General features: G+C 38.8%; 2 protein-coding genes across 5 annotated transcripts; one reads left to right on the forward strand and one right to left on the reverse strand.

The window, feature by feature from the left end:
- Positions 1 to 406: 406 nt before the first annotated feature.
- On the reverse strand, positions 407 to 15,236 carry piga (phosphatidylinositol glycan anchor biosynthesis, class A). Of its 3 annotated transcripts, XM_042001996.1 has the most exons (11): positions 14,838 to 15,236; positions 10,565 to 10,876; positions 10,219 to 10,467; positions 9,861 to 9,971; positions 6,457 to 8,943; positions 4,682 to 5,152; positions 4,321 to 4,591; positions 3,911 to 4,043; positions 3,445 to 3,577; positions 2,036 to 2,242; positions 407 to 1,157 (listed from the first exon to the last, which is right to left on the reverse strand). In XM_042001996.1, the coding sequence occupies exons 6-11, from the start codon at positions 5,114 to 5,116 to the stop codon at positions 873 to 875; spliced, it is 1,464 nt and encodes a 487-aa protein (XP_041857930.1). In that variant the 5' UTR covers positions 5,117 to 5,152; positions 6,457 to 8,943; positions 9,861 to 9,971; positions 10,219 to 10,467; positions 10,565 to 10,876; positions 14,838 to 15,236; the 3' UTR covers positions 407 to 872. The 3 variants fall into 3 exon arrangements, with proteins under 3 accessions (XP_041857930.1, XP_041857929.1, XP_041857931.1); XM_042001995.1 differs by lacking the exons at positions 6,457 to 8,943; positions 9,861 to 9,971; positions 10,219 to 10,467; positions 10,565 to 10,876; positions 14,838 to 15,236 and adding an exon at positions 5,790 to 6,034; XM_042001997.1 differs by lacking the exons at positions 6,457 to 8,943; positions 9,861 to 9,971; positions 10,219 to 10,467; positions 10,565 to 10,876; positions 14,838 to 15,236 and having other exon boundaries at positions 4,682 to 5,777.
- A 69-nt stretch (positions 15,237 to 15,305) lies between these two features.
- appb (amyloid beta (A4) precursor protein b) lies at positions 15,306 to 26,975 on the forward strand. 2 transcript variants are annotated; one of them, XM_042001992.1, is made up of 18 exons: positions 15,306 to 15,543; positions 17,891 to 18,058; positions 18,178 to 18,307; positions 18,416 to 18,528; positions 18,937 to 19,127; positions 19,218 to 19,447; positions 19,617 to 19,784; positions 22,097 to 22,230; positions 22,347 to 22,421; positions 22,679 to 22,837; positions 22,914 to 23,042; positions 23,186 to 23,285; positions 24,324 to 24,391; positions 24,717 to 24,855; positions 25,001 to 25,054; positions 25,959 to 26,041; positions 26,154 to 26,300; positions 26,390 to 26,975. In XM_042001992.1, the coding sequence occupies exons 1-18, from the start codon at positions 15,484 to 15,486 to the stop codon at positions 26,489 to 26,491; spliced, it is 2,250 nt and encodes a 749-aa protein (XP_041857926.1). In that variant the 5' UTR covers positions 15,306 to 15,483; the 3' UTR covers positions 26,492 to 26,975. The 2 variants fall into 2 exon arrangements, with proteins under 2 accessions (XP_041857926.1, XP_041857927.1); XM_042001993.1 differs by lacking the exon at positions 19,617 to 19,784 and having other exon boundaries at positions 15,308 to 15,543.
- Positions 26,976 to 27,423: the final 448 nt, after the last annotated feature.

Consider the following 27,423-nt stretch of genomic DNA (forward strand, 5'->3'; position numbering starts at 1 on the left):
TGTCAGCTTAATTAAATGGTGGTTTATAATAAAATGAACCACAAAAAATTAACAGAAAGTCAGTGAAACCATGAACAATGGCTCCAGAAATTGAAAATACAAAAAGGTTTTATCTTTTCAAGTTTAACCCTTTGTAAATAAAATTGAAAAACAGATTCTCCTGCAGGCATGACAAGACGTTGAAACCTATTATTCCACAATGCAAATCTCTGTCGTTGGCCTTGTAAAAACTGATCCATCACCCCCCTCAGGGATTATAGCTCCTGTGTTTTATCTGGCACTCCTCCCTCCTCAAAGCCATTTTCAGTGTGAAACTGATTCTATGAACTTTTCTTACATGAGTTGGCTTGCTGAAAAGTCTCAATAATACAAGTATAAACCAAATGACACATAAAAACACTTTTTATATTTGCAAGTATAGTTTATTTTCCAGATTTGATTTTCTAAAAGTCATAACTCACAAGTTGCACATAAATATGTAACATAAAAATAACAGTGAAGTATCATTCAAATAAAACTTTGTTCGGATATGCAGCTTAAGAAAAACAGTGAATTTTATAAGCCAAACTATGAGGTCCGCTGATAACAGAAGTTAAGATACTGCAGTTTTGTTCCCAGCTACATTACAATTGACCATTTCCTCCTTATGTTCAGTGCTGTTGAGCAGAAAATATGAAAAAGTGCATCTTAACTCTCAAGGAACACCAGATAAAATACTTTTACACAAGGTCCCTTTAGATAAGTACATGAAAACAGGGCTGGTGGTTACCTTGATGACATTCAGCATTAAGTAATGTTCAAAACGTCTGTCGGCACCATAAACATGCTGAAGTTTCAGCATCTGAAGTTGAAGTAGGGGTACAAAGTCATTACTATGACGCTGTTGCCGTTTCTGCTGCTCGCTTTGTGGCACATTTTGAATGAGCTTCATTTTTCCCGCTCATTTCCCTTCTCCACCGTCCGTGCGGGCCGGTGGCATCAACAGCAACATCCATGTCCCGATCTGGCACCAACCACTGCAGAAGCAGTAGGAAGAGAAAGTCTAACACAGCTACAAAGGCAAAAATGGAGCCAGCCACGGGGCCGCAGTGAGTCCTCAGCCTCCGCAACCGCCTGTCCAGGGGAAGAACCTCTTCTCCAGCCACTCGGTCATACACCTGCAAGTATAGAATTTGCTCTAATAAGCTTGCCAGTTTAAAGCAAAAAAACAAAAAAACAGTAAAGTATTCACAGAAAAACCTGGATTTTACATGTGTACTTGAACTAAAAAACATCAGGCTTGCAACATAACCCCCATATCTAATTTCTCTATTTGAAAGCAGGCTCCTCTGATTCTAACAGTTTTGACAAGACTGGTTTTGCTCTATAATTACAGTTTCTGTTTACATTTCATAATAGACAGTTTCAAACAGATCAAAACAGATAACTGTTTTTCCCTGTAATCAGATTTACCTGTTATGTACTTGTTGACATAACCCCCCTGAACCATAAAAACATCCTTACAAAAAAAAAGAAAGAAAAAAAAGAGTCAAACTGAAGTTTTTCAACTTTTTATTCAGTCAGAATCATTGCTGCAGAAGGTGCAGCACACTAAGGACTGCAGTGTGGTGCTGATCACCAGAAAGAAAAAAATAAAATAAAATTCTGACCTTCAAGGGCCAAAATGTCAATCAATAACTAGAAGCACAGAAAGTGCAGACCTATGCCATGTTTTTTTTTTGCTATTATTTTATTTTTGTGGGCATTATTTCTTAGTTAATAACTCTAATGGCAAAATTACCCCTATCTCCCCACAGTAAACAATCCTTTAAAATCCAGACAGTGATCTGGATCACCCACAAAATCTAATTCCTTGTTCTGTTCCTTAATCCATTTCTGAGATTTCTTAAAAATATCCTAGTCTTCTGATTTGACTGGTGTTAAAAATAAATAAATAAAAAGATTAAACATGCACTGCATGCATGATTGCCAATAAATACTGTATAATGTGTCAATGTCATCGATATAAATGAAAGGGCATGTTTAGTTAACCTACTTTTTCAGTCCTCTCTGCAACGTTTTTCCAGGTGTAAAGATTTCTTACACGAGCATGGATGGAGGCGGGGGTAGAGACAGATCCAGACCGCTGTCTGGCAATTACTGTTTCCAAACCAGCACACAATGAGCGAACTGTGGGTTCACACAGCGTGATCAAGTCCTCAGGTAGCACCTCAGGAATACCACCCACACGAGTGCTAACCACCTTAAGAAAAAATAAAAATAAACAGAGAGAGAAAGAGAGAGAGAGAGAGAGAGACGGGGACGGGGACGAGGAGGGGGACGGGGGGGGGGGGGGGGGGGGGGGGGGGGGGGGGGGGGGGGGGGGGGGATTCCATGGAATTTTACCACCAAAGCAGAAAAGTTATCTCCAGTCAATCTCAGCAACACAGCTAACTGTAACTAAAAAATCTATCTCTAGTATTTTAAGAACCTCGTACCCTGTATGTCAACAAAATCTTTAGTTTTACTTTAAAAACTGTTATTTTTAAAACTGTAACCAAATAATCTGAAACTCTGATCATATAATACAAAGCTATAAAGTTTTAAGAGTCTGTCAAGACAAATTTATGGGAACAAGAAGTATTAGGAAACTAGCTTTTCACATAATGTCTACTTAAGTGATATAAAGAGCTGCAAACAAAGGGTCGTCCCCACAATGTCAAATTGCAGTAAAACTGCAAAGGTATTCCACCATTTCATCCCAACAAAAGTTTGTCCCAAAGTAAATACAGCACTCGTCTTGTAAGATAAGCTCTTGAAGTAAAAGCACTCCATATCAGATGAAAAAAAGAATAACATTTACATTTACTAATGAGGTTTTCCCTCCCTGCAGAATGCCACTATACTCATCCTCCTCTGAGTATTTGCATATGTATAAAATTGCAGCTGTTAACAAATAGTTCTCATTTCATGGCTCTTTTCTGTCGTTATGGCTCTTTCAGCGCCACAATCTGTCTGCAGATGGGGCCATCTTGCCTCTTATTTATTTCCCCATTGTCCAGAGTTTTGTAAGTAGGGCTACGAGAGGAATTAGTGTAAACAGTCTACAGCAAGCACAAACTCACAGCAAAAGAATACTTCAAGATCTTTGGCCGTATCCAGTCATTTCTATTTGCTTATATCAGGGCAGCAGCTGCTTCAACATAGCTAATATAACACACAATAATGTAACAGGGAGAAGCAGCATTTCTGTTGCTGTGTAAACACAGCTTAAACTGAACAAAGAAGTTATTGTCCACAGGGCTGTAGTGAATACTGTCAGGCAGGTTTTCTCTTTAATTCAGCCAGCCATCCAGTAACTATAATAATTACAATGAAATCTGTAAATTTACTCTTTGGCCTGGGTATTGCCTCTTGCAACTGAAATCCTGCTGATTTCACAACCTTGAACTTGTAAAAACAGACCTGCAGTCCACAACTGGCTCCCTCTACGATGGCCATACAGAATGCTTCAGTCAGCGAGGTGTTGAGGAAGATGTGACCCTGAACCAAAACACTGCGCACGTCTTTATGCTCCAGAGCCCCAAGCAGACGCACCCTGCACAGATCCAATCAAAAGATTTCAGCCATATCTACGGTATTAGCATCTTTACATACACAGACTGCTTTCAAAAGACAAACTCAGCTTTTTTCATTACAGCTAGATGTTATGATAATGACATCATGAGATTATGATCTTTAAATACACGAATATATTAAAACAGAACAGTCAACTTTCTTCTCATGAAATATTCCTGTTAATATAGTACTAAAGTACTAAAAATTTTTTCACGTTTGGTCTCATGACATATTGTGCTAGAAACTGTGTTCTGTGAGAAAAAAAGAGACTTCTCCACTCCACTCCACAGGAAATATAAACATCCAGCAGTACCTGTCATGCAGCTGGTATTTCTCCCTCACTTCCTCCAGCACAATTCTCTTTGGCCCCTCTCCACCAATCAGAAAATGTAGATCAGGATGTTTGAGGCAGAGCTCCGGGATTATTCCACCAAGAAGGTCAATTCCTGAGCAAATGGTGAGAGTATGAACTGTTGAGTTTACAGCTAAAGTAACACTAGTGTATTCAGCTCTAATAAAGATAATGGGCTCCTTTTAGGCAGATATGCATTAAGATAATTTAATGTTTAAAGATGTGATAACTATATAAGAGGAAGTGTTATATTTTGATTTTTGGTTTCAAAACTGGAGCGGTTTCCTGTTTACCACAACACACTGTGGTTGCAAGTACAAATCTTCTATGGAAAGCAGAATGACAAAAAATGCATCCCAAAAGCTTGTTACCTTTACGGTAGACTAGACGGCTGATGACAACAATTGTGATCCTGTCATCTTGGCGCTGGCAGGGGTCAGGGGTGAAATCTGTGGGATCAACAGCATTGGGAATGACAGACACGATCTCTGGGTTGAGAGCTGCACGGAGAACTGTGTTCTCCTTGCTGGTGTAAGACACACACACAATGTGGTTGGTGTCACACAGTGACACAGTCAGAAGCTTGTTGGTCAGGACGGAGCTGATGTCAGCAAAGCCAAAGAGCGAGTGGTCAGTGAAAACCTGGAATTGAAAAGGCTCTTTATGTTTATGTTAGCAAGTAAATTTTCAGCTGACAGATGTAAATACATCCAATGATTCTGAGTCACGTACTGTGTTTAGCCCCATTGTCTTAGCATGGAACAGAGCATCATGGGCCATGGCAGAAAATGAGCTGTGAGCATGCACCACAGTGATGCGCTCCCTGACAAACACACAGCGCAGCAGTGGAAGACTGTGGAAGCAAGTGGTAGCTGTGGACTGGTTGTACATCACCTGCAGGGGCAGGTAGTAGACTTTCAGTCCATTGTTCAAGTACCTAATGCCCGTCCTCTTACCGTAGGCATGGGTGGCTATTACCACCTTATGTCCCTTTTCTATCAGACAATGGGACAGCTGATAAATATGACTTTCCACTCCTCCCATATTTGGATAGAAAAAGTCAGACACCATACAGATGTTGTGTTTCCTGCTGCAGACCCCAGCAGTGTCTGCAGAGTCTCTCTGAGATGGAGTATTCACAGCTGCTAATTTTCTTCGCTGACCCATTTTACAAACCTCCCGTGGCTGTGCACTTGTTCAGCACTGAAACAAATAGTTAATACATAGATTAGTATTTCAACACAAAATAAGTCATTAAAATCTGTAATTATCATAGAAACATCCCAATGAAATTTACAACTCAGTTATGACACAGTTAAACATATTTGGTATCATTTCATTTCCTGCTTAGTAGCTGCTGGGATAGGATCCACCCCCAGCATTTACACTGGACAAACCTGCCAAACTAACTGATAAATCACTGAATATACATCTAAGCGCGTCTTAACTATGTTGGCAACATTTACACTTGCATATCTGGTCTAAGCAAATATTAATTATGTATGGGTCACAGTTGCTTTCACAACACCACAGTTGCTGCCACTTGGTTCCTGTCACATCTTTACAGAAGACTCTCTGTTGCTTTCATGTTTTCTAAAGTGGCCGCTACCTTCACGTTTCATTTTACCCAATTTAAAACAGTGGAATAATAGAGGTCGCTCATCAGCACAGACTAAATAATATAAAATCACCTAACTGCCAATTCGAGGTATCACACACATATCTTTGCTCACACATCCTTCCCCTTGTCTGTGTCATTACATACTAGTGTAAATAGGCTAATAAAAGCATTTCACGAGAATTACAACAACCCCCTTTTCCACTGTGAAAACTGCCTTACCGTGGACACAAATGTCAATCTCGTTCTAGCTTGTAAAAACATAAACAACAATGTTTTCGATGTGCTTTCATTTCGACTCGCTAGCCCTGTGCTAGCTACTTAGCCGCCTACCACTTCCTGGTGATTCCTTTACGTCAGACGCAATGTCGACACGCCAACTGAAATCACATTGACGAGGGTCTACGTGCATATCCATAACAGCCTTCCTTCGAATCAAAATAACAATTTCATTCGTCAGGACGATAATATAAATTTATAATAGATACTAGAAATATACAAAATCATTCTATGGTATTTTGGATATCCATAGATAAATTAAAATATTTATATTAAGACTATCAACTTGAAAGTACACATGTGACTGGAGTTCTTCCTAAAGACAGCAAGAATAGCAATTACCCAAGAACTGTCATCATTGAAAACCGGAACTGAAAGCCAAATACACATGACTGACATACATTTAACCATTTTAAGAATAGCTTTGTGGATACAAAAAATGTTTATTTTATCATGGATATTAGTAATACATTGCCATGTACATTTTGAACTGACAATTTAATATATTTCTTCCACAACAGTATGTTGTAAACAGTTCAGAAAAAAAAAAGGAAAATAAGTACAACGGATAGTAAACAGAATAAGACTGCAGTTACAAACAATATTTTACCTTTTCAAGTGTCATTTAAAACTTGCTGATAAATTCTGCATCACGAGACATTGAAATCCTGACAATGATGGAAATGTCTGACCAGACTGCAGTGAAAACTTTTCTCTGTCTATACCTGTTCACATAGTGCTTAATGTTTTCAGATTTTCTGTAGCCCTAAAAAAGAAGAAAAAAAGGAACAAGGTTTTATGTCTCAGCTTAATTCACATTATGAATCTATCCATTGACTAAGTGTGTTATGAAAACAAAACTTCAGTAATGCCAGGGCACAAAACAACACAAGGAGTTAGTGACATAAAACAAGATCAGGACCAGAGTTATAAAATACATTTTTGATACTTTGTTAAGCCTGAAAAAGCATGTTAACATTTTATTCCTGCCTCCATTGCCTAAATCTAAAATCTGGCACAGCACATGTTACCATGTTTCACCAAAATCTCTTTCTCTGGCAGTCTATTGGTACACATAAGGCATTAATAACAGTTATTAGTATATATAATAAGTATATATAATACTTGAATTAAAAAAAACTTAAATAATACATTTTCTACATTAACCTAAACTGACTTATAGAAGGGACACAAACTTGGTAAAGCAACATTCAAAGAAACCATTCAACTAAAGGAAAAAGAATTGCAAAAGAAATGCAACTGACGTTTAAACAAATTATATTTTTACACACTGTCAAACTAAGTAGAAAACACTGCAAGAACATAATCATATTAACACACACACTGTACATTTTATGCATCTTTAAAACAGGTATTTGCTACATCATGTCAAAGAAGAGTTAATGCTCCTTTAAAAAGTCATACATATAGTACCCCCCCCCCCCCCCAAAAAAAATAGAAAAAAATATATAAACATTTTTATAAACATTTTCCATAACTTTTCTTAGTCTGGCCCTGATATACACTGACCTGCCACAACATTAAAACTGTGAGCCATTTCTTGTGTAGTTGCACTTTTCTACATGGACATAACTAGAGGTGTTTAGCACACACAAATTAGCACTGGGTTCTTGGATTTTAAAATGAGTTCTCTTGATTGGGCTTGTACGTTTAAATGTTCTTATCTAGCAGACACTTTTAAAGTGAGGAGGATCATTCAATGCTTAGCCTAGTAAGAAACCTTGTCTTTATAAAAAAACAAAAACTTCATGACTTTTTTCTAATGCATCACTTGTTAACAGCGTTCTTCTTTACAGCGCCACGTACACGCTAGAAACTGGATATCAACACATTGGTCATTTTCAATGCCCATCATGGTTGACTCAACAAATAAACCTGAGAGGACCTTATCCGAGGAAGCGAAGACACAAAAGTGAGAAAGTGACAGAGTAAGAGATAAGACAAGAGTCAGGCTGACTTTTACTGCCTGAAGAAAGCTCAAGATGGAACCCAAAGCAGCCTGTGTTAAGAGGCGCCACAATGTGAAAACCTGCCAAAGTTCAATAGTGTGGCTTTAAAGGCTAAATCTATTTAAATCTCAATAAATGACAATACAAGTAGAGCAGGCACAGTACGTCAATTTCAGACCAGAAGTGTACATACTCCACAAGAATAATGACATTTTTTCTCTCTTTCTGGGTTGTTTGAAAAAAATTTGTTTCTTGCATAACTAGTTTGAGAGATGTCAGAGATTGACATCATCCAGTCAGAAGTTATTTTCTTTGTGGTATCCGACAACTATTGTGTGATTGCTCAAAAAGGTTAAAGTGGGCATGGTTAATGTGGAGAAGTAGGAAGCAGAAAGTCATCATTTCCACTTTTCCGTGGTGTGAAAGTCCAACGTAGCTGGATGGATAGCTTTGAGGAAATGCTGGCGAAGGCAGTGAGGAAGTACCTAAAGCTATACGTGTAAGGCATATAAAGACACAGACACCACCTCACACAAACCCCTGCCTGGCAACATTAAGCATGAATTGTCCTCATCAGAACAAACTTTGCTTTAATGTTTTTCCACCTCAAGAAAACAAATTTCTTTGTTCTTGTTGAGTAAGTGCAGGCCTTTGGTCACGTTAGCGGTGTTGGTAGAGGTGGTGTTCTTAAAGAAATAAGTCACAGGGTCAAAATCTCAGGATTCTGGAGACACCCAAGTAAGATTTGTCACCTTAGTGTTTGAAGTTTGGCAGAAGGAAGAGTCCTGTTGCAAGAGGGTACCATCACCGAGGGAATGTGAGGTTGGTTGTACGTGGTTATCCAGAAGCACAGAATGGTTGGATGGATGGATGGATAGATTGGTGGCATTCGCTTCACTCGTCAAGGGTTTTAATTTTTTCACACATCATTCTTGTGCTTTTTGTTTGAATATAATCACCTTTAAGATGCTGTGATGAAGGATGCAGGATGCAACTTGCCCTCTAGTGAATATGGGCATGATGACATGTTGATGATAGAGAAACAACTCAGAGAACAGCGCTTTCATTTTGGAATTCACCGCAGTTCGAGTATGCACGTTCAAGCTGTCCATTTTTAACCTTCACTCCTGATTAAAGACAAGAAAAATACACATTTCATTATTGGGTTGTTAATTTTCTCACTATCTTCAGTCATCACTTCTGGTTAAAGTCAAGGAAAATATAGAAAGATAAAAAAAAACAGCCTCCGCAAATACATCAAATTTGTGGAAGTCGAGAAGAGAGCAAATGGGCCAGATTTTCACAGTATCTTCTATTCTTTGACAGTACCTCTGATGAGTTTGTTTTCACCTCCAATGTGTCAGATATGTTTGCATGGCATTCTGGCAAAGAGTTAAGACTCAGACTAAGAGTACAGTTGAGTAGTCCAAAAAAATTGTGTTGTATCATCTTATCCTGAGCTCTTTTTCTTGACCTTGTTTAAAACATTGTGGGATTAAAGAGCGATAATCAGAGATGTAGGAGAGACAAGATGAATCATAGTTAGCTAGTTAACTGAATAAATATGATCAATCACTGTTTCGAAAGTTGTGGCCACAAGTAAATGTGGTCACAATTCACAAGACTAAAGCAAATAATAAAGGAAACAAGTTGCTCCTCTTCTTAGAGTTTGGAGAATTCATACAGTTCTCATCATGTCTGCTGCTAAAATGGAAGGGTTAGAAAGGTTTCTAAGGAAAGCACCCTAAAATTAAAAATAAGAAAGTTAAGACTAATCTGAAACCAAAAAATAAATAAAAAATAACTGTCTTTGGATTACAGATTTTTAGTCACTTTTTGTGCTGCAGTGCAAAAACAGTGATGGTAATTAAAGTGCACTGGGGATGGAGGGGCTAATAACAACCAAAACAAAGATGAGGATTTCAGTCTAAGGAGGACACAAGAGTGTAAAACAACTCAAGGAACCCTCCTAAATAAATCATATCCAGTTAATGAGCGCAATATGGGTTCTTTTTAAATAATTTTGATTATGGCAAACACTTACTGTGAGACTTCCAGAGGAAACACACGATCAGGGACAATCCAAGCACCAACACCACAGGGATGCCTATAAACCACATTCTGTATTTGTCTATTGGAGAGCTGAGCGGAGACTCTATGGAGAATAGTGAATATCAGCCAATTATAAGACAGTGTTAACCAAAATGGCATGTCTCTCTTTATGATTTCCTGTCCATAATCTTAACTTAAGCATTTTAAACAGTACTTGACAGTGTTCCACAATGTAATGTATTATGAGCGATGCTTTGTTTACATTAAAAATTGCAAGTGACCCTAACGTGGTAACAGTAATGGACCACATTATGTGAGACACATCTTCTTTTAAAACAACAAAAACTTACGATGAATCTTTAGGCTGCTCCTCGTACATTCAGGATTTGAGGTCAAACTCAGTTTTGTGGACAGACTGGTGCTGAACTTGTAGAGGCCAGTGATATTATTCACGGAGATATTCATTGATGAATTTTCGATTAATGTTCCATTTAAAGTCCACTGAATCACTTCGTCTTTATCGCAGTCCTCCAGATTACATTGGTAAACTGTTACATCATTACCCACTGGGAAATGTTGCAGGGAAATGTTGGATGTGCCTGGAAAGGAAACATTTAAGGTCAGGTTACAAAAATATTTTAATGGATGATAAAAAGGAATTATTATTGACTACTTAAGAATACAATACTAACTCACCACAAACATGCAGATTTACGTGTTTATACTTGTACACTTCGTCCTTGTAGAATATACACTTGTATTTTCCATGGTCCTCTGGTGTGATGTTTGTCAGATTAACAGAGCAATTATTGCTCCCATTTGTCAAGGTCATATTGACCCTGCCTGCATAGTTGCCCCCAAAAGATTGCACATTTATGTTTGACACGACCACCAAGCCAGGAGAGTCCTTCTGCCACTTAACTTCCTTATTCAAATTTACTCCTATGCAGGGGCATGGCAGATGGACACTTTCTCCTACAACGCCTTTCACAGTAACCTCGTCGTCACCTAAAAAAAAGGTGGGAAAGGATAAATTCAGTTCTTAGTTTTCCTGCAATAAATACACTTAAACAGACATTTCAGAGCATATGAAAAAAGTGTGAATGCTGCTTTAAAAATGGGAGTTAATTCAGCTAAACTAAAAACACTGAAATCCCCACTGGTGTCAAGTCACAAAATGTGAGTCAGTTTAAGTAAAGTTATATGATTAGTTGAAAATTTTTCCAGTTGGGCAATCATTATAAGCACATTATGAGTCATGTTATCAGCTGAAAGCACTAGTTTTAGCCTGTCTTTTAAAACAGTGTAGTTTTGTGGAATGTTTTTATTCTTTTTTTTTTTTTGGTGCCTACTCAGTTTTTATTGTTTGCAGATAAGTCAGCATGAGTTTCGATGAAGATGGGTATGTTTTAATATTCAGTTTTCCTCCATTTCATACAAAAAAATAAAGTAAGCAAATCATGCTCACACATTATCTTTACAAAAAAGAAAAAAGAAAAAAAGGAAAAGAAAGAGATTTCTGCTCACATAAAAACAGAGTATTTATAAAATCTTTTAGACAGTTTCTTGTCCTTTAGAGACAAACTGAGATTCCCTCACTGTGTTTCAGCAAAAGCCACCCCATTTATAAAGATGTCCCACTAATTTCAGGTCTCACCAGGTCTGGTCTAATGTTGCCATCAGGTTCTGTTTTTGGAGTGCTGCTTTATGTAATGGTGTGCTTCACACCCTTACATCTCCATTCCTTAATATACGCCATCTACACTGCCTAGCTAAAAACAAAAAATTAATTGATGGTATTACCTGCTCGTTCAGTATATTCAGGTATCAGCTGACCTCATTCTTTGGACACATAATGTTGCTGAACGTAGACCTGACCAATTGCAGCAACCCCAGATCATAGACTGCCCTCGCAAGCTTGTACAGTTGGTACTAGGCATGATGGCTGCATCACTTCATCTGCCCCGCTTTTTACCCTGATGCCTCATCACCGTGGAACAGGGCAAATCTAGACTCATCAGAGCACATGACCTTCTTCCATCACTCCAGAGTCCACTTTTTAGTGGTTTTCTTATGGCTACACACTCATTTATTCCTTTTTGATCAAAGGAATATGCTACACCACACAGCTCTTCAGTCCCAATCCCTCAATGTCCCTTTGCATTATGCCTGTGGAAATGTTCTTACTTTCAGTATTAAACAAAGCCTACTACTGTTGCACTGTTCTTTTGTTTTGTCTTTTGCTTTTTTCTTCGATTTGATTTCACCAAAAGTTTGAGTGATCTCCGATCATCGTCATTCAGGATTCTTTTTGTTTTGGACCATATTTCTTCCTTGAAGACAATGGTTCCCCACTATCCTTCCAGTTTTTAATAATGCGTCAGTCAGTTATTAACCCAATTCTAGTAGTTTCTGCGATCACATTTTTTTCTGTTTGATGCATGCAAATGATTTGACTCTTGATAAACAAACATCTGTTTCACAACCACAGGATTTGTCTTTCAACATGGTTAATAAATGAGAAGCTATTAATTGCAACTGTTGGGGGTAAATAACTTGTCAGATGAAAGATAATGTCCCACGAAGTAATTATCCAATAAGAGACTCATACTTGTTTGCTTAGTAAATCCAAGTGGTGTTTTTATTTTTTTGGCTATACAGTGTATGAATGTATTTATGTGCAAAAATACAAAAAGTCCTGTTAACAATGTTAGTTGACTTAGCTTCACCACTACAGTGTAAACAAAGTGCAGATTGGTGCATATTTGTTCTCAAGCCAAGAAAATAGTGGAAAACTCTAGTCTTCCTGTCCACACATAACACTGCAGTTCGAAATATACAAAAAAAAAATCTTTAAAAGTTTTTCCAAAATCATTGGTTTCAGTGCCCCAAAACTGTATTTACATGTGGACAGTGCATACAAACACAAATAAATCTGTGGTTATAAAAGTACCCATGTTATTATATACAAGTTTTGAGAGGGTTCAGTAAACCACAGGGTTTATTTTATTTTATTTATTTAATTTTTTAAAAGCTCAAATAGTGCATATTTATGCCACTAAACCTAAACAAGTGGTTTATACTTTAACCTCACAAAGCAAGGGGGAAACCTAAACTGGAGTTTAAAATGAACCTGCCCTTTGCAAACATGGGCACGATGCCATATTAGCCATAAACCCCCCCCACCCCCCTTAGAAGGAACCGTTGTAAAACTGGTACTCTGGAATTCATACCAGTTTGTTTACAAGTTGTTTGTGTAATGAGACTAATCCAAGACTGTCACATGTCTAACTGCACCAAAACGTGTTTCAGCCTCCTTTTATATTCAAATCAAGAACTCTTATACACACACACACACACAAAAATATAAATCAAATCCTAGAGCTGTGATAAATCATCCATACTGACTCGCACTCATAACACGTACCTTTGTGCTCTAACTTGTCAAACGTAAACTTATTTCCATTCAACAGATATCAGATTAAACTGAACTGTTTTGCTGTCATGGGTAACACCTTAACGATAGTCATCTTTTGATGGTTAAATAAATCCCAGATCTGATACTAGTAACCAGTTCTTGCTATGAATGTGTGCTGCCATGTCTTTGCCTTGCCCATCTTTAGTTTGATATTATTTTCACTGTTATTACTTTTAAAGGAATGTGTTAACATCAGTCTTTTAATCTTGCCTTTCCTTTAAAAAATTACTTTAAAATATCCAAATAATTTAAATTTATGCCATACATATGTTTAATTCAGCTATTTCATCTGTGTAGATAGTTGCTTCCATGGGCCACTTTCCCCTCTAATTTTTCCATAGAAATTTTAATCGCTGTCAATGCAATAAACTGCAGTCTTTTTTTTAGTTTATTTCCGAGTGTAGGAAGAAATATGCTGAAAGAAAACAGCTGTGACTATGTAAACAGACGGATCTGACTTGAATGTTGATGCCAACTTGCTGCTATGGAATTTAGATTTTAGACTGCTGTATGCTTTCAGGTGACTGTTTTACCTTTCATAATCAGAAATATGGACTTGTCTTTTTCATTTACTTCTCATCATATTTTTATTTTAAAAAATCCACAACATAAATGAAGATTTGCAGAGACAAAAACAGATTTCAGCTTTCAACAACAAATAAATAAATAAATTAAAGAAATAAAAAAAAAAAAAATACAGCCTGCTGGAAGTGACTGTCTCTGAGATGAAAGTTAAAAATGTCAAAATCAACAAAATTATGCTAATTCTAACTAAATTAAACAGAGTATCTATTTCAAAATCTTAGCAGTCAGTCCACCTAACTCTAACAATATGAGGGCAGGGTTATGCACAAAGTGATATCAGGTATGGTTTTGTTAACAAGCCATTTGACCTGATTTAGAAAATGTAGTAAATCCCAGCAGATGTTTACTGTTAATCCAGTGAACTTTTCACTGCCACTCCTTAAAATAAACTGCAAGCTCTTGAATTTCTGTCCCAAGTGCAGAGGAGAAATACAATAAAAGAGGATAGTTATTGATAACTGAAACTATGTTAACAGAATGTTTGACCACAGTATGCTGCGATCCAAAAAGTGCGGTTTAAATTATTCATGGACAAAGACTTGCAGTGATTCTTTTTATTATTATTATTATTATTATTAAATATAGGCTATGTTAGATTAATTAAAATATGTTGGAAGAAGTTTTTGCAATGGCTTTGCAATGTGCTTGCATACATGTCCAGTTATGTGGCTTATTGGATAAAGATGGACAAATTTAAGATAATTTGAGGCTATAAATAGGCTATTTGGTTTGGATTACCCAATCTATCAGTTTTTCATACCGCCACTTTTACTTAGGTAGGATCTTACTGAAAAACCTCCACAAAACTGTGGCATACAATTTATTTTATAAATAAATAAATATAATAATAATAATAAATAAATATAAATAAAAACCCTTAGTAATCTGAAAGAAATGGTGACTTACCTGAAACCAATAACACCATTAACAATCCCAGAAACGTCTTCATATTTCCTCTGCACCGCTCCTCGACTATTTCTGAATCAGTTTGTTGATTTGCTTTAAATTTGCTGTTCAGCTACTCTGTCGCTGCTGGGGGTATACTAACCTACCAGACGCGAGAAACTCAGAGAGTGAAAACTTTCAGAAACTTTCACTCAAGTGTGTTAGCCTTGAGTGGGAAGTGAAACCAAATTGTGACAACCTCCGACAAATAAATTCCGTGACGAAATTTGGTCTGTGATTGGATATTAATGAGTAACCCTGAATATAATCTACTGCCATTCCATTTTATCTGAACAGTAGACTGCAATCTATTTATGACATGCCTTATTAAAGATATAAAAATAATTTAACACAATTGCATAAAAAATAGACACACACACACACACATACGCACGCGCTGCCTTAGGCAGCTCCCCCGCCCCGCTCAGATCCAAACACATTTTCCAGCCTCCCACCGGCGCCACCACCGGGAGAAAATAGGGATCATCCGGATCAGAGTGCGTCAGTCCACGGTCTCTCTACGCATTTAAACCCATTTTAACATTTCTCCTTTACCAGACGGCATATTCGTGAACATAACGGCGGTGCTAGGTACCGGGAGGACGGTATGGGGGAGCACACGGCGTTTCTGCTGTTACTGGTGGCGACCTTGACGCTTTCATCTGAGGTGAGTTCAGCGGAGAAACCGCAGCCCGTGGCGGGGTGTTGGCGAGACGTTCCCAGGCTCGGATCGGCTTGGAAAGGGCCTGTCGTCACATAGGTCACGAGACGTTGTCAACCATTGTGCAAAATCGGAGTAAAGGCGCATTTTATAAAACTGCCAAAACAGTAATGTAACAGACATTACGTGGCTTTTAACAGATAAAAATGAAGGCTTTATTTCTGCTACCAAAGAAAACACTATCATAATCACAAGGGATTATCTGTAGAGCTTATTCCACTTAAGCCAGTAGAACATTTCCCCCGAAAACCTTTAACATCTTTTTATATGAGTCCATGTTATGATGTGTATTAATTTACACAGATTTATTGCGTATAGCTAACCAGGAAAGTCAGCAATGCTACAGGCCTACCGTTAGATGTCAGCGATTGACAGATCGAGCATAGCATGTTGATGTTTTTGTTTGTCTTTGAGTATTTTATTGCCAATTTATGCGTTTTTAAATTTAGTCAACAATTGTACGTTTGGCCGACTATTTAGACAATTAATGGGGTCGTTGGAGCTAACGTTCCCCAGCTTTTTCTAGGACATTATACAGATTGGTATGACGACCGATTTGCTACCATAACGGAAAATTCTAGTGTGGCTAGTTTCTCTTGTTGACAGCGTGAACGGTACCAAGACAACACTAGCTGTTATATTTAATAGTTACTACTCAGTAATGCCCACATAGCTGTTAGCACTGCTAATGTATAGGCTGTCTGTGGCCCAGCTGCGGAGCTTCAGCTAGCTGCAGGACGGCGAAACTGCTGAGGATAATGGAAAAAAAAAAGGATGCAGCTGCTGCCAGAGTAGTTTCACACAGCAAGATGGCGCCTGTGGATTGTTGCTGCTGTGCTGGTCCAAAGATGCACCTCAGGAACAGTAGTTAGGTGAACAGGACCTGCATTACTAAGTGTAAATCATACAATGATGGCGTTATTTGCCCCGTGACTTTGTGAGAGCTGTCATGATAATGAAGGCTCAATATGTATATTGACAGCTCCTCTAACCAAACCCAAGAGTGCTGCAGAGAAAAGTCTCTGCACAGCGAAATTATGCAGGATACACTCATTGGTCGTTCTTCTGATTGTCATGGCACTGTAGCTGCACTATTTAAATGGAACTCAAAAGTTACTAATTAATTGAAATAACTTTGCTATCAAGTGAAATTTGTAAATTGGACTTGCAGGTCATTAGGAAAACTTTTTCTCTTAGAATGTAACGTATTCTTCAAATATACTCCAATATGATTCACCTATTGTGTTAGTGCTAGCTGTTTACGATGCTGAGTCATAGTAGTGCTGTAAAAAAAGTGGTTGAAACTGTCTACTTCTTGCATTGTGGTGGTTGTTGCCACTCCTAAGTAAAAGCCGGTCTGACAGGTTATCTCTGTGCCGTATGGCACAATGCTAAGAGTGGGAAAATTTGCAGTGACATGCCAACTGTAGTGTATTTCACAGTTTTTTAAGGTTTATATTCAGTAGTTTGTCGTTGGTTAATACACTTCTCTACTTCTGAGAATGAGTAAGATAAATGAAGCAGACACTTGAAGAAATTGCAAAGCTAAACAATGCACAAGATCATACAACAAACTAACCAGGTTAGAGGAGAGCTGTCTTCGCAAAGCAATGCCACTGATTCACAGGATGGATATGGGTGAAATTAGAGGGTCTTTTTTAAAGATTGGTAACAGATGGCTTGGTGGTTAGCATTTTGTTGAGTTGCAGCATCAGTCTTTTCTGATGTCTGCCAAAAACTAGAGGGCAAAAGACAGATTGAGACTTCCTTCAGTTCTTCAGTCCTCAAACACAAAAGGAAAACATTTGCAGACGGCTCTTTCTTATTGGGTCAATACCCAAAGGCAGTTCTATTGAAAAAAGTTTTTTTTTTTTGCACTTCATATGTATTTGTTCACAGCAGAATATTTCTAGCTTGTTGTAGTGTGTGGTTTTTGTGGTGAACGTACATAGCCACTAAGAAAGACTAACAAAAGCTGGTGCTGCCTGTGGCTGTTCTCTGTCATATCTCAGATCTAAGGAATGATATTGTAGACCCAGTTTGGCTGAGGCTCAAAGCAGTAGTTATGTTTATTTATGCATATATAGGTTAAATCTGCAGTGGTGCAAAGTAATTTAAGGAAGCCTTTACTGCATGGTTGGTAATCCTAACGCTAAACATCGAGCGATCAAGTAAATTAAAAGGGAATTAATGTTATGCAAGCTACACAAGGATGATTTAAATTTAAACTAAACTTCACCAGCTTTGGTATTTAACGTTTAAAAGATTTAAAGTTGTTCTTTTGTCTTTCCAGGTGCCTGTGGATGACTCTGTGGGTTTACTAACTGAGCCCCAGGTGGCCATGTTCTGTGGGAAGCTCAATATGCACATCAATGTACAGAGTGGCAAATGGGAGCCCGACCCCTCTGGAACCAAGAGCTGCATTAGCACCAAGGAGGGCATTCTGCAATACTGCCAACAGGTATTTAAGACAGACAGCACTGCAGAGAAAGAGAGAAATAGAACAGAGAGAATAAACAGATCGAACAGGAATGCGAGTAATGTGGGAAGAGAAATAAAATTTAACTTTTTTATCGACAGGTGTACCCTGAGCTACAGATCACAAATGTTGTGGAGGCCAACCAACCAGTTAGCATTCCTAACTGGTGCAAGAAAGGCCGCAAGCAATGCCGCAGTCACACACACATTGTAGTGCCATATCGCTGCCTAGGTAAGCAGTTGTACCAGTACAATTGAAATGCATGTTAGCGAGTGTGTTTTCTGTGTATAAATGTGTGAATTAATCCATGCCAAGAATAAAAGAATAATTATGTTGCAGTTGGGGAGTTTGTTAGCGACGCCCTGCTGGTTCCAGACAAGTGTAAGTTCCTGCACAAGGAACTAATGGATCAGTGTGAGAGCCACCTGCACTGGCACACTGTAGCCAAAGAGGTGAGGCTAGGCAGAAATTAATATCACTGTCCAGAGCTCACGCTACCTAGAATGCCCCACTGTCACTGTAGTTGTTATTGACTTTTAGCCGCCTTTTGCCTTTCTTCTTTACTACCCGGTTTTCTGATAGCTCACACTGAATAACTTAGCAGTTGTAAATGTCTTTTTCTTCCTAATTCTATTTGGTATTAACCCACTCTGCTTCTATCCTCTGATATGCGCTCCTTTTATCCCATATCCCTGTCAGAGTGGCTGTTAACTGTCATATATTAACTTATTAAAGCAATATCAGTAAAAAATAAAATACAGATAAGGCTTCAAGGTCCAACACCATGAGTTAAATTTTACCAATGTACTTCTGGAATGAATGACTGTTAATATTTAAATATATTTCTGCTTTTTAAATAGTCCTGTGGTGACCGTTCAATGAATCTCCATGACTACGGGATGCTGTTGCCGTGTGGTATTGATCGCTTCCGAGGGGTAGAGTTTGTGTGCTGCCCTGTGGAGGCAGAACGTGAGTTAGACAGCATGGAACAAGAAGGGGAGGAATCTGACGTGTGGTGGGGCGGAGCTGAGGCTGAATACCCCGATAACAGGTATCATTGCTCCCAAAGTTTAATTCACAAGCACACACATGGACACACACTTTTTGATAGACAGACTTGAACCAGCTGCTCTGTCTGCAGCATGACACGTCCAGCTGACACCGAGCCAGCCACCGCAGAGGATGATGAAGACGAGGACGAAGAGGCAGAAACCTATGACAGGGATGAGGATGCAGATGGGGACGAAGAGGATGACGAGGAAGAAGACGTTGATGTGATGGATGAGCGAGATAGCGATGAGCGCAATGCTAACATCGCTATGACAACCACCACCACCACCACCACTGAATCTGTTGAGGAAGTTGTGCGAGGTAAGAGATCAGTTGGACTCTTTGTATACATTCATCCAATCAGTTAGGTTCTTCATCTCGTGCTCTGGTTTCATTTTTGTTTTCCATTAAATTCAAAAGCTCACTTTATTTTTCTTTAATTTTTTCTGTGATGTGTAATTTAATTTTGCCTGTGTGTACATTACCTCAGCGGTTTGTTGGGCTCCTGCTGAGTCAGGCCCGTGTCACGCCATGCTGGAGCGTTGGTACTTCGTGCCTAAGAAGGGCCGTTGTGCTCCCTTCTTATTCGGGGGCTGTGGGGGCAACAGGAATAACTTTATGTCGGAGGATTACTGCCTGGCTGTCTGCAGCAGCTCGTGTAAGTCGCAGAACTGGAGCCAAACCCTGAAGTGTCCGCCTCATCAGCCTCATTCGTGGCTGCTGCAGACTGTTTTTCTGTCTCATTAATTACTCTTTCTGTCTCCCACCATTCTGAGTTTTTAAGATCTTAACGACTAATAACAGGATTCATTCATTTATAGTCATGTGTCAACTACGACATTATATTATTTTTTTTATAAAAGACCCATAAACTTACCTCTCACTGGAGAGCACGTTTTCCCTTAATGCTTACACATGGGGGACAAATTAAAGGAAAAATGTCTATCTGAGGTGCTGGGCCACCACTTGATTTGGAGATATGCATTGGCATTTATGACACAAGTCTTAGGGATTATCCTACATGGGTGTAGTATTAATAGGCAGTTGTTTAACATAGTTCAGTATCTCTCATAAGTGTTTAGCTGAGATATTTGGACTGCAAATATCATATCCTCATACATACTGAATGATCGATCCATCCATCCATCCAGCCATCCAGCCATACATTCATTTTCTCTAGCTGGAGCCTCTCCCAGCAATTAGCAGATGAGAGTCAGGGTACACCCTGGGCCGGACTCCATTCTATCCATAAAAGAGACAACATGAAGACTGAAAAGTGTCCTGATAGAATCAGGTTGATCCTTTGCAGTGTTTGTTCCCTTTAAGGGGAATAACTGAGCCAAACCATGTAAAATAACCCCCCCCCCCCCCCCCCCCCCCCCCCCCCCCCCCCCCCCCCCCCCTCCCCCTCACAGCACAATAGAATCGTGGGCTTCCCTTTACATTAGGTGTCAATTATTCAGTCTTCCTTTAATTAGTCATTCATATAATGGAAAGCTAAGAAAAAAATCACCAGATTAGTTGAAAACATGAATCAAAGTGAAAGCCTGATAATAATTAAGCAACAATTTTCTAGGTTTTTCTACTTGTCAGCAAATCCCTTGAAAAACGTTAACAATAGATGAGAAGATCTACACTGCCCTGAAGTCTGTTTGCAGAATATGAAACTGCTGCCTGCAGCACGTTAGGTTAAAACAACGAAACAGAGTTCAACAGCTGACTCGGCTGCTTTCTGTTTCTTAGCTTAATATGAAGCTACCACCAATCAGTCCTTGGTAGTAGCATACTGTTTGTACTTAATTCTGACAGGAGTAAATAGAGCAAAAGTCAGTTATGATCCAGTGCTTATTTGAGCCCATCACACCTGTAAGTAATGCACCGAGGTTCAGTAAGCTGTAGTCCCTGTGAACTTAGTAAATCAAATCCTGCCATCCAACGCAACAGGTAACTTTAGACAGTGCTACTGGGATTATAGCCAAACAGAATAATTTAAAATGAATTTTATTATTTAAAAAAATAAATATATTGTTTTGTGTGATTTGTTGACAAGAAGGAAAATCAGTGAAATTGACAACTGTATTATTTTAACAGCTACTTTCCTTTTCATGACACTGACTGTAGCGATGTTTATACCCAGAAATGAAAGATAGATGTCAGTCTGCTGTGTAAAAGCCCGCAGATCACATCCCAGATGGAAAGTGTTTATGACACAGTCACATAGATTAGTCCCCCATCTCCAAATTAATCAGCTACACATTTAGGTATTTCTGACTAGCATCACTAACTGATACTTCTCACAGCATGAGGATTGAACAACAAAAAAATTTGAACAGTGTCAGTGTGTGTCTGCATGCATTTCTGTTCATATTGTGTCTGCATGCTTTGCTCTGTAGTACACCCTGTTGAGGTCTTTTGTCTGCTTCTGCAGCTCTGCAGTAGCCTGAGCCAGAAGCTGATTCTGTATTGATGTGTTCAATTTGTCTTAACCAGCTGAGTGTGTTTACAGCTAAAGTGTGTTTGTTGAATGGGGAAAACTCTTTTAAAGGTTAAATGGGTTTATTTACTAATATCACCCCTTGTACTCCTCAGTGGTACAGTCTACCCTGATTGTGACTCAGCACTTTGCATCTTATCTACAGAGTCCCACAATAAACACAAACACAGATGAACACACACTCACTCATCCTGGAAAATTCATCACTCTTTGTCCCCTGATAACCCGTGCATCTTTAATCTGATGTGTGTATATTATAAAACACATTTCTGTGTGTACCTAACCTTATCTTAACCCACATGTGTATCAAAGTACTATGTAATGTTGGCTCTTTGGAATGCATTGTATGTTGACAGATATCACTCTTTATCAGCTCTTTTTACTTTTCATGCATCCTCTTTATTTGTTATTGTTTAAGTCTCTCTGGTTCATGTCATTTTGCTCTGGACTTGATTCGTCCCTTTGTTCCCTTCCAGTGCCCACCACTGCACCCAGTCCTCCAGATGCTGTGGATCAGTACCTTGAATCTCCTGGAGACGACAATGAACACACCTTCTTCCAGAAGGCCAAAGAAAGCCTGGAGGCCAGACACCGAGAAAAGATGTCCCAGGTATGTGTGTTTTCACCCTAAACATCTCCCTTTGGAAGTTCAAATGTCTGATTTGACATACATAGATATGTCACTATGCAGTAGTTTGTCTTTCAAATCACTCTTGTAATGTCCAGGTGATGAGGGAGTGGGAGGAGGCTGAGAAAAAGGCTAAGAACCTTCCACGTGCTGACAAAAAAGCTGTCATCCAGGTAGTCATGATCTTAAAACTTCTGCTGTAAACAAAGGTGGTTAGTCAATTTCAAAAATAATTCCATTAGTTTTCCAATTTAATATTTCAATGATAAAGAAGTGAGCGGATCAGAGTATCTGTTACATATATAAAGCAGAGTATCAGGTATTTGAATGTTTCATGCATTTTTCCTCTCTCATCACTTAATGCAAATGTCTATTTCCTTGCATGCGGCACTCTGCTTTATGTTATTTTGTCAATGCTGCATATCTGCAGCACTTCCAGGAGAAGGTGGAGGCCTTGGAGCAGGAGGCAGCAGGGGAGAGACAGCAGCTGGTGGAGACGCATATGGCCCGGGTGGAAGCTCTGCTCAACAGCCGCCGACGCCTGGCTCTGGAAAATTACCTCAGTGCTCTACAGGCCAATCCTCCTCGGGTACAAACATTCACACATACACATATCCACACACATCTCTATATCTGTGTAATAATCCTATCAACTCTACCATCAGTCCCGTCAGGTGCTGAGCCTGCTGAAGAAATATGTCCGTGCAGAACAGAAGGATAGGCAGCACGCGCTCAAACACTACGAGCACGTCCGCACAGTTGATCCCAAGAAGGCCGCACAGATCCGAACTCAGGTACTGAAACTCATAAATACTTCTCACCATTAATGTGATGAAGAACTTGCACTGTTAAATTTTTTTGTAGCCTAAATTAAATGATTAATTCTTTGATGGTTTATGCAAAAAATGATGATGGAGAATTGCACTCTGACTTCTAGGTTTTGACCCATCTTCGAGTGATTGATGAGAGGATGAATCAGTCATTAGGTCTACTCTATAAGGTGCCCAGTGTGGCTAATGAGATCCAAAATCAAGTCGGTAAGTCTTTCATTCTTAGAGATTGGGATTATTATGTCCAATGACTTGTGTGTTTAAAGTGCATGTTACTAAATGGTGTCATACACTATATAGCACCTCTACTTGGATATTCTAATCAGAGTGAATTATCAGATTTTGATTTCAGAAAGTTACAGGTAATGGGTGACTCATACCCTCTGCTATGTCATTGGGCTGTGCATGGTTTTTGGTTGCTATCCAAAATTAACTATGGACAGAGCATAAATTCAGTTTAATGCTCTCATACCTACAGGTCATCCCACTGAGCACAAGACATCATTTCAAAGTTGCGTGTAGTCATAGCCCCCCTTTAGCCATGAGTATCTCTGGCTAAATATGTACCACTTTTAGCCCAGGCAGTTTTGTCCATATTGCTTAATTCATCATGCAAAACTCTGATGGGCATAAGATGTACAACTTAAATCTGTTTGCTTAAATAATTGTTTGATTCATGTAGTGCTGCTGTGCATAATTATGTAGCTGTGTAGCTCAGATGACTACTAGAAGAGCTGCTGGAGTCCTGCTCTTGAGTTCAGCTCTATGTATATTCCCAAACCTGGTGAAATCTGAGCTAAAAGTGATTATTTAGTCCATCTCTTCACGTTTTGAAAAATTTTTTTAAACAAATTTAGCAATGCAAACATGTCTTTAGACCCATTTTGGATGTTTTTTTAAATCCAAACAAAAACTGCCCAGTGGGATAGCTCATCGAACAGAAGGTGAGACTTAATTAATACTGCCTACTACAACCTTAAAATTTACAGCAACACTATGCAGACTTTACTAATTAAGTGACCCTTCAACCTCTTGTGGTGCTGAGTGAGGACTTTTACAGCAAGTCTGAAGAGTACTAATGAATGGTGCGCTTGTAAAATACCACCCTCACACTCAAAATGCTTTTAGTAATCAGGACATTACGTGGAAGTTGCCCAACTTATTTTTATTCTCCTCTCACTCATTCTCACCAGTTTTGCCTCCCATCTGTCATTATGCTGCTCTCATGCTGCCTTTTCTTTACAGCAAGTATAATGCAGAGAGTTCAGGCGGAGCTGTCTCAGCAAGTCTCTTCCCTGCAGAGCGATGGGCGGGTGAGTCAAGCTGCACCCACTCACATATGCCTCGCTCATATATTGAGTGACCGCTGAATGATATGACGGATGAAACAAAGTCACGACACACAGAAACTTATGCAGAAATAGTGAAGTAAATATACAAGAAATTTATGTTACAGTAGCTGTAAAAAACTCACAGCTATAGGTATGATTAATGTTTTTTAGATGCACTGTTTACAGTAGAGTTTGTGTTTAATAACATCAGAATTTAGAAGCCAAATGTGTGATTATTCTGTTGATGTTTTCAAGATTCAAGAAAACCATCCACAGCAGCATGATTAATGTTTTTCTGTGTTGGCAGGTGGACGGCAGGGTGAGTTACGGTAATGATGCTTTGATGCCTGATCAGACATTCAGCTCTGCCCCTATGGATCCCGGCTTGGATGGACTGGGCTTTATTCATCCAGAGAGCTTTAACCAGCCAAACACAGAGAACCACGGTAAAACACTTCATAGTTTCAGATACTAAGATTTATTCTAATGTGAATAAATATTTACTGTGTAAGGCATATAAATATAAGACATTGTAACTCTATGTAGTTACAGTGCTGTTTGACATTTGCCTTTTTTTTTTTTTTTTTGCAGTTGAGCCTGTTGACGCTCGTCCAAATCCAGACAGAGGACTTCCAACACGACCTGGTATGCTATATGTGCCGCCTATGTTCTCATTACGTCTGCACCTGCAGACATATTTTAAATATTCTCACATTTAAATACATTATATGTGGCATGACCAACCTAAACATTTGGAGTGCAATGATTTGGGACAGTTGACAGTTGTAAAAAGTTTAAACATTTATAGCAATTCAGGAAATTTTGTACAGATCTTCATGGTGCCTAAATATGGATCCTAATGAGTATGAAGACTTGCCAGTTCTTCTGCCACCATCTTTCGGTATTTTATTTTGTCCAGTGTTAGAGAATTGTCCATCTGTTGATGTTTCTCTGGCTAATTTTTGCTTCTAAGAATTTTTTGTATGTTAAAAGGCAAAATAAAGTGATATTTGTTCAATGAAGGCCTTTTCATTGGCATAAGCATTTAAACCATACCAACTACTTATTTAGTAGCATTCATCTTCATGCTTTTATACTCTGGTATGCGCTTTCGTTTGGCATGATACATGTCTTTCACACCAAAAAGGAAAATTTTCCAAAAACAAAGTGATTATTGTAAAATACTTAATAAGTGCTAATGTACTGAAGGATGTGACTCTTTATGTCATTTCTCCCTGTATGTTGAACTGTATAACTACCATGAGATTGGTTAGATATTATCAGTAAAGAACATTTGAACAGGTCAGACACACTTAGACACACTTCCCATTTCATAACCCCTGAGAAATGACAAGCAAAGGTTTTGGCGCTGTAGTATTTCTTTAATTTACAGAGTATTTGAGCCTATATTTTCATAAAGATAGGTTGCTATTTTATGTGTATTTACTTATATTCAATAACACGTAATACACACATATTCTGTTTCAACACCAGATTTATGAATACTTTTGTTTTTAAGACAACTCTGTGCATGCTTGTTTTCTTTAAGTTTCTGCCCTGAAGCCAGAGGAGATGCCAGAGGTGACTGAAGTGAGAGAGAGTGTAGGTTATGAAGTTTATCCTCAAAAACTGGTATGAATACAGTTAACAATCCAACTATTGTAGTTGAATTGTTTTTCTAGTCCTACAGCAGCTCATACATTGCACTCAGTGGCTTTGCTTTTTTTTCATGGATTAATGACAGGTGTTCTTTGCTGAGGATGTGGGGTCCAATAAGGGTGCCATAATTGGGCTTATGGTTGGAGGGGTCGTCATAGCAACGGTCATCGTCATCACTTTGGTGATGCTGCGGAAGAAACAATACACTTCTATTCATCATGGTGTAATTGAGGTAAAGCCTAAGGTTCAGCTCTGAAGCTTTTTGCTCTTGTGGTCTTTTGTACAGTTGATGCTTTACAAACTGCCCTCGTGTGTTTAAAGGTGGACGGAGCGGTGACACCAGAAGAACGTCATCTGGCCAAGATGCAGCAGAACGGCTATGAGAATCCCACTTACAAATTCTTTGAGCAGATGCAGAACTAAAGAACTTCTTGCCAACATTTCCTCCAGATATTTCCCAGCACTTGTCACCTTCTGGGCCTTTTCCATTCTTGTCCTTTGTCCCCAGCCCCCTCCATATCTTCACTTACCCTGTCCAAGGGGAGGAAAGCCATGTGAAGGCTGATTTTCATCTTTCGTAGTGAAGAGAATAAATCTTTGCATGTCTCAATCAGGGGTTTGGGTCTAAGGAAACGGGCATGGAACAAAGCCTTTTTAATCCCTTACCCCTCAATTGTACAGAGCTAAATTTTCACTTCAGCTAGTTAGACAAGGGTAGCCTGTTTCACCTGCACATGTCAGATCAGAGCCATGCGATTCCCAGACTTCCCCACACACACCTCCCCTTACCTGCATTAAGATGATGAAGGCTTTCAAAACACCTCGCCGCACGATTGAAGTGTTTCAGGTTTGTTTTACAAAAAAAGAAAGAAAAAAAAAAAAAGCATAAAAATATACTCGATCAAAATATACAAAAGCTGAAAAATATTTAATGTTTCTGTTTTTATGTGTAATATATTATGACAAAGATTAGCTGTAAGTATACGTAGTGCATGGCCATATTGATGACTGATAAAGTATACTGTATGTAGAGGTCTTCAAGTGGTCCTCTTTAGACATTTTAGCAGGATTGTATATTTCTAGTGTCTTCTTTGTGATCTTGTTATATGAAGAAGGAAAAAAAAAGTATTCAGAATCTGGTCTGCTTTATCGTCACACAGACTTGCTTTAACTGAATCTTGGCTCTTTCTGCTCATTTCCATGCTTCACTGTTGTGTTAGCTGCATGGGCAAAATGCTCTCTGCATATGTAATATATGAAGTGTAATAGTATCCGAAAGGAAGACGATTGTGTTACTGTTTGCGTTCTATGCACTCTGTCATTTTTAAAGGCTGAAGATTACCACCAAATGTTAT

This window comes from Melanotaenia boesemani, chromosome 12 (assembly GCF_017639745.1).
Source record: "Melanotaenia boesemani isolate fMelBoe1 chromosome 12, fMelBoe1.pri, whole genome shotgun sequence".
Classification (NCBI taxonomy): Eukaryota; Metazoa; Chordata; class Actinopteri; order Atheriniformes; family Melanotaeniidae; genus Melanotaenia; species Melanotaenia boesemani.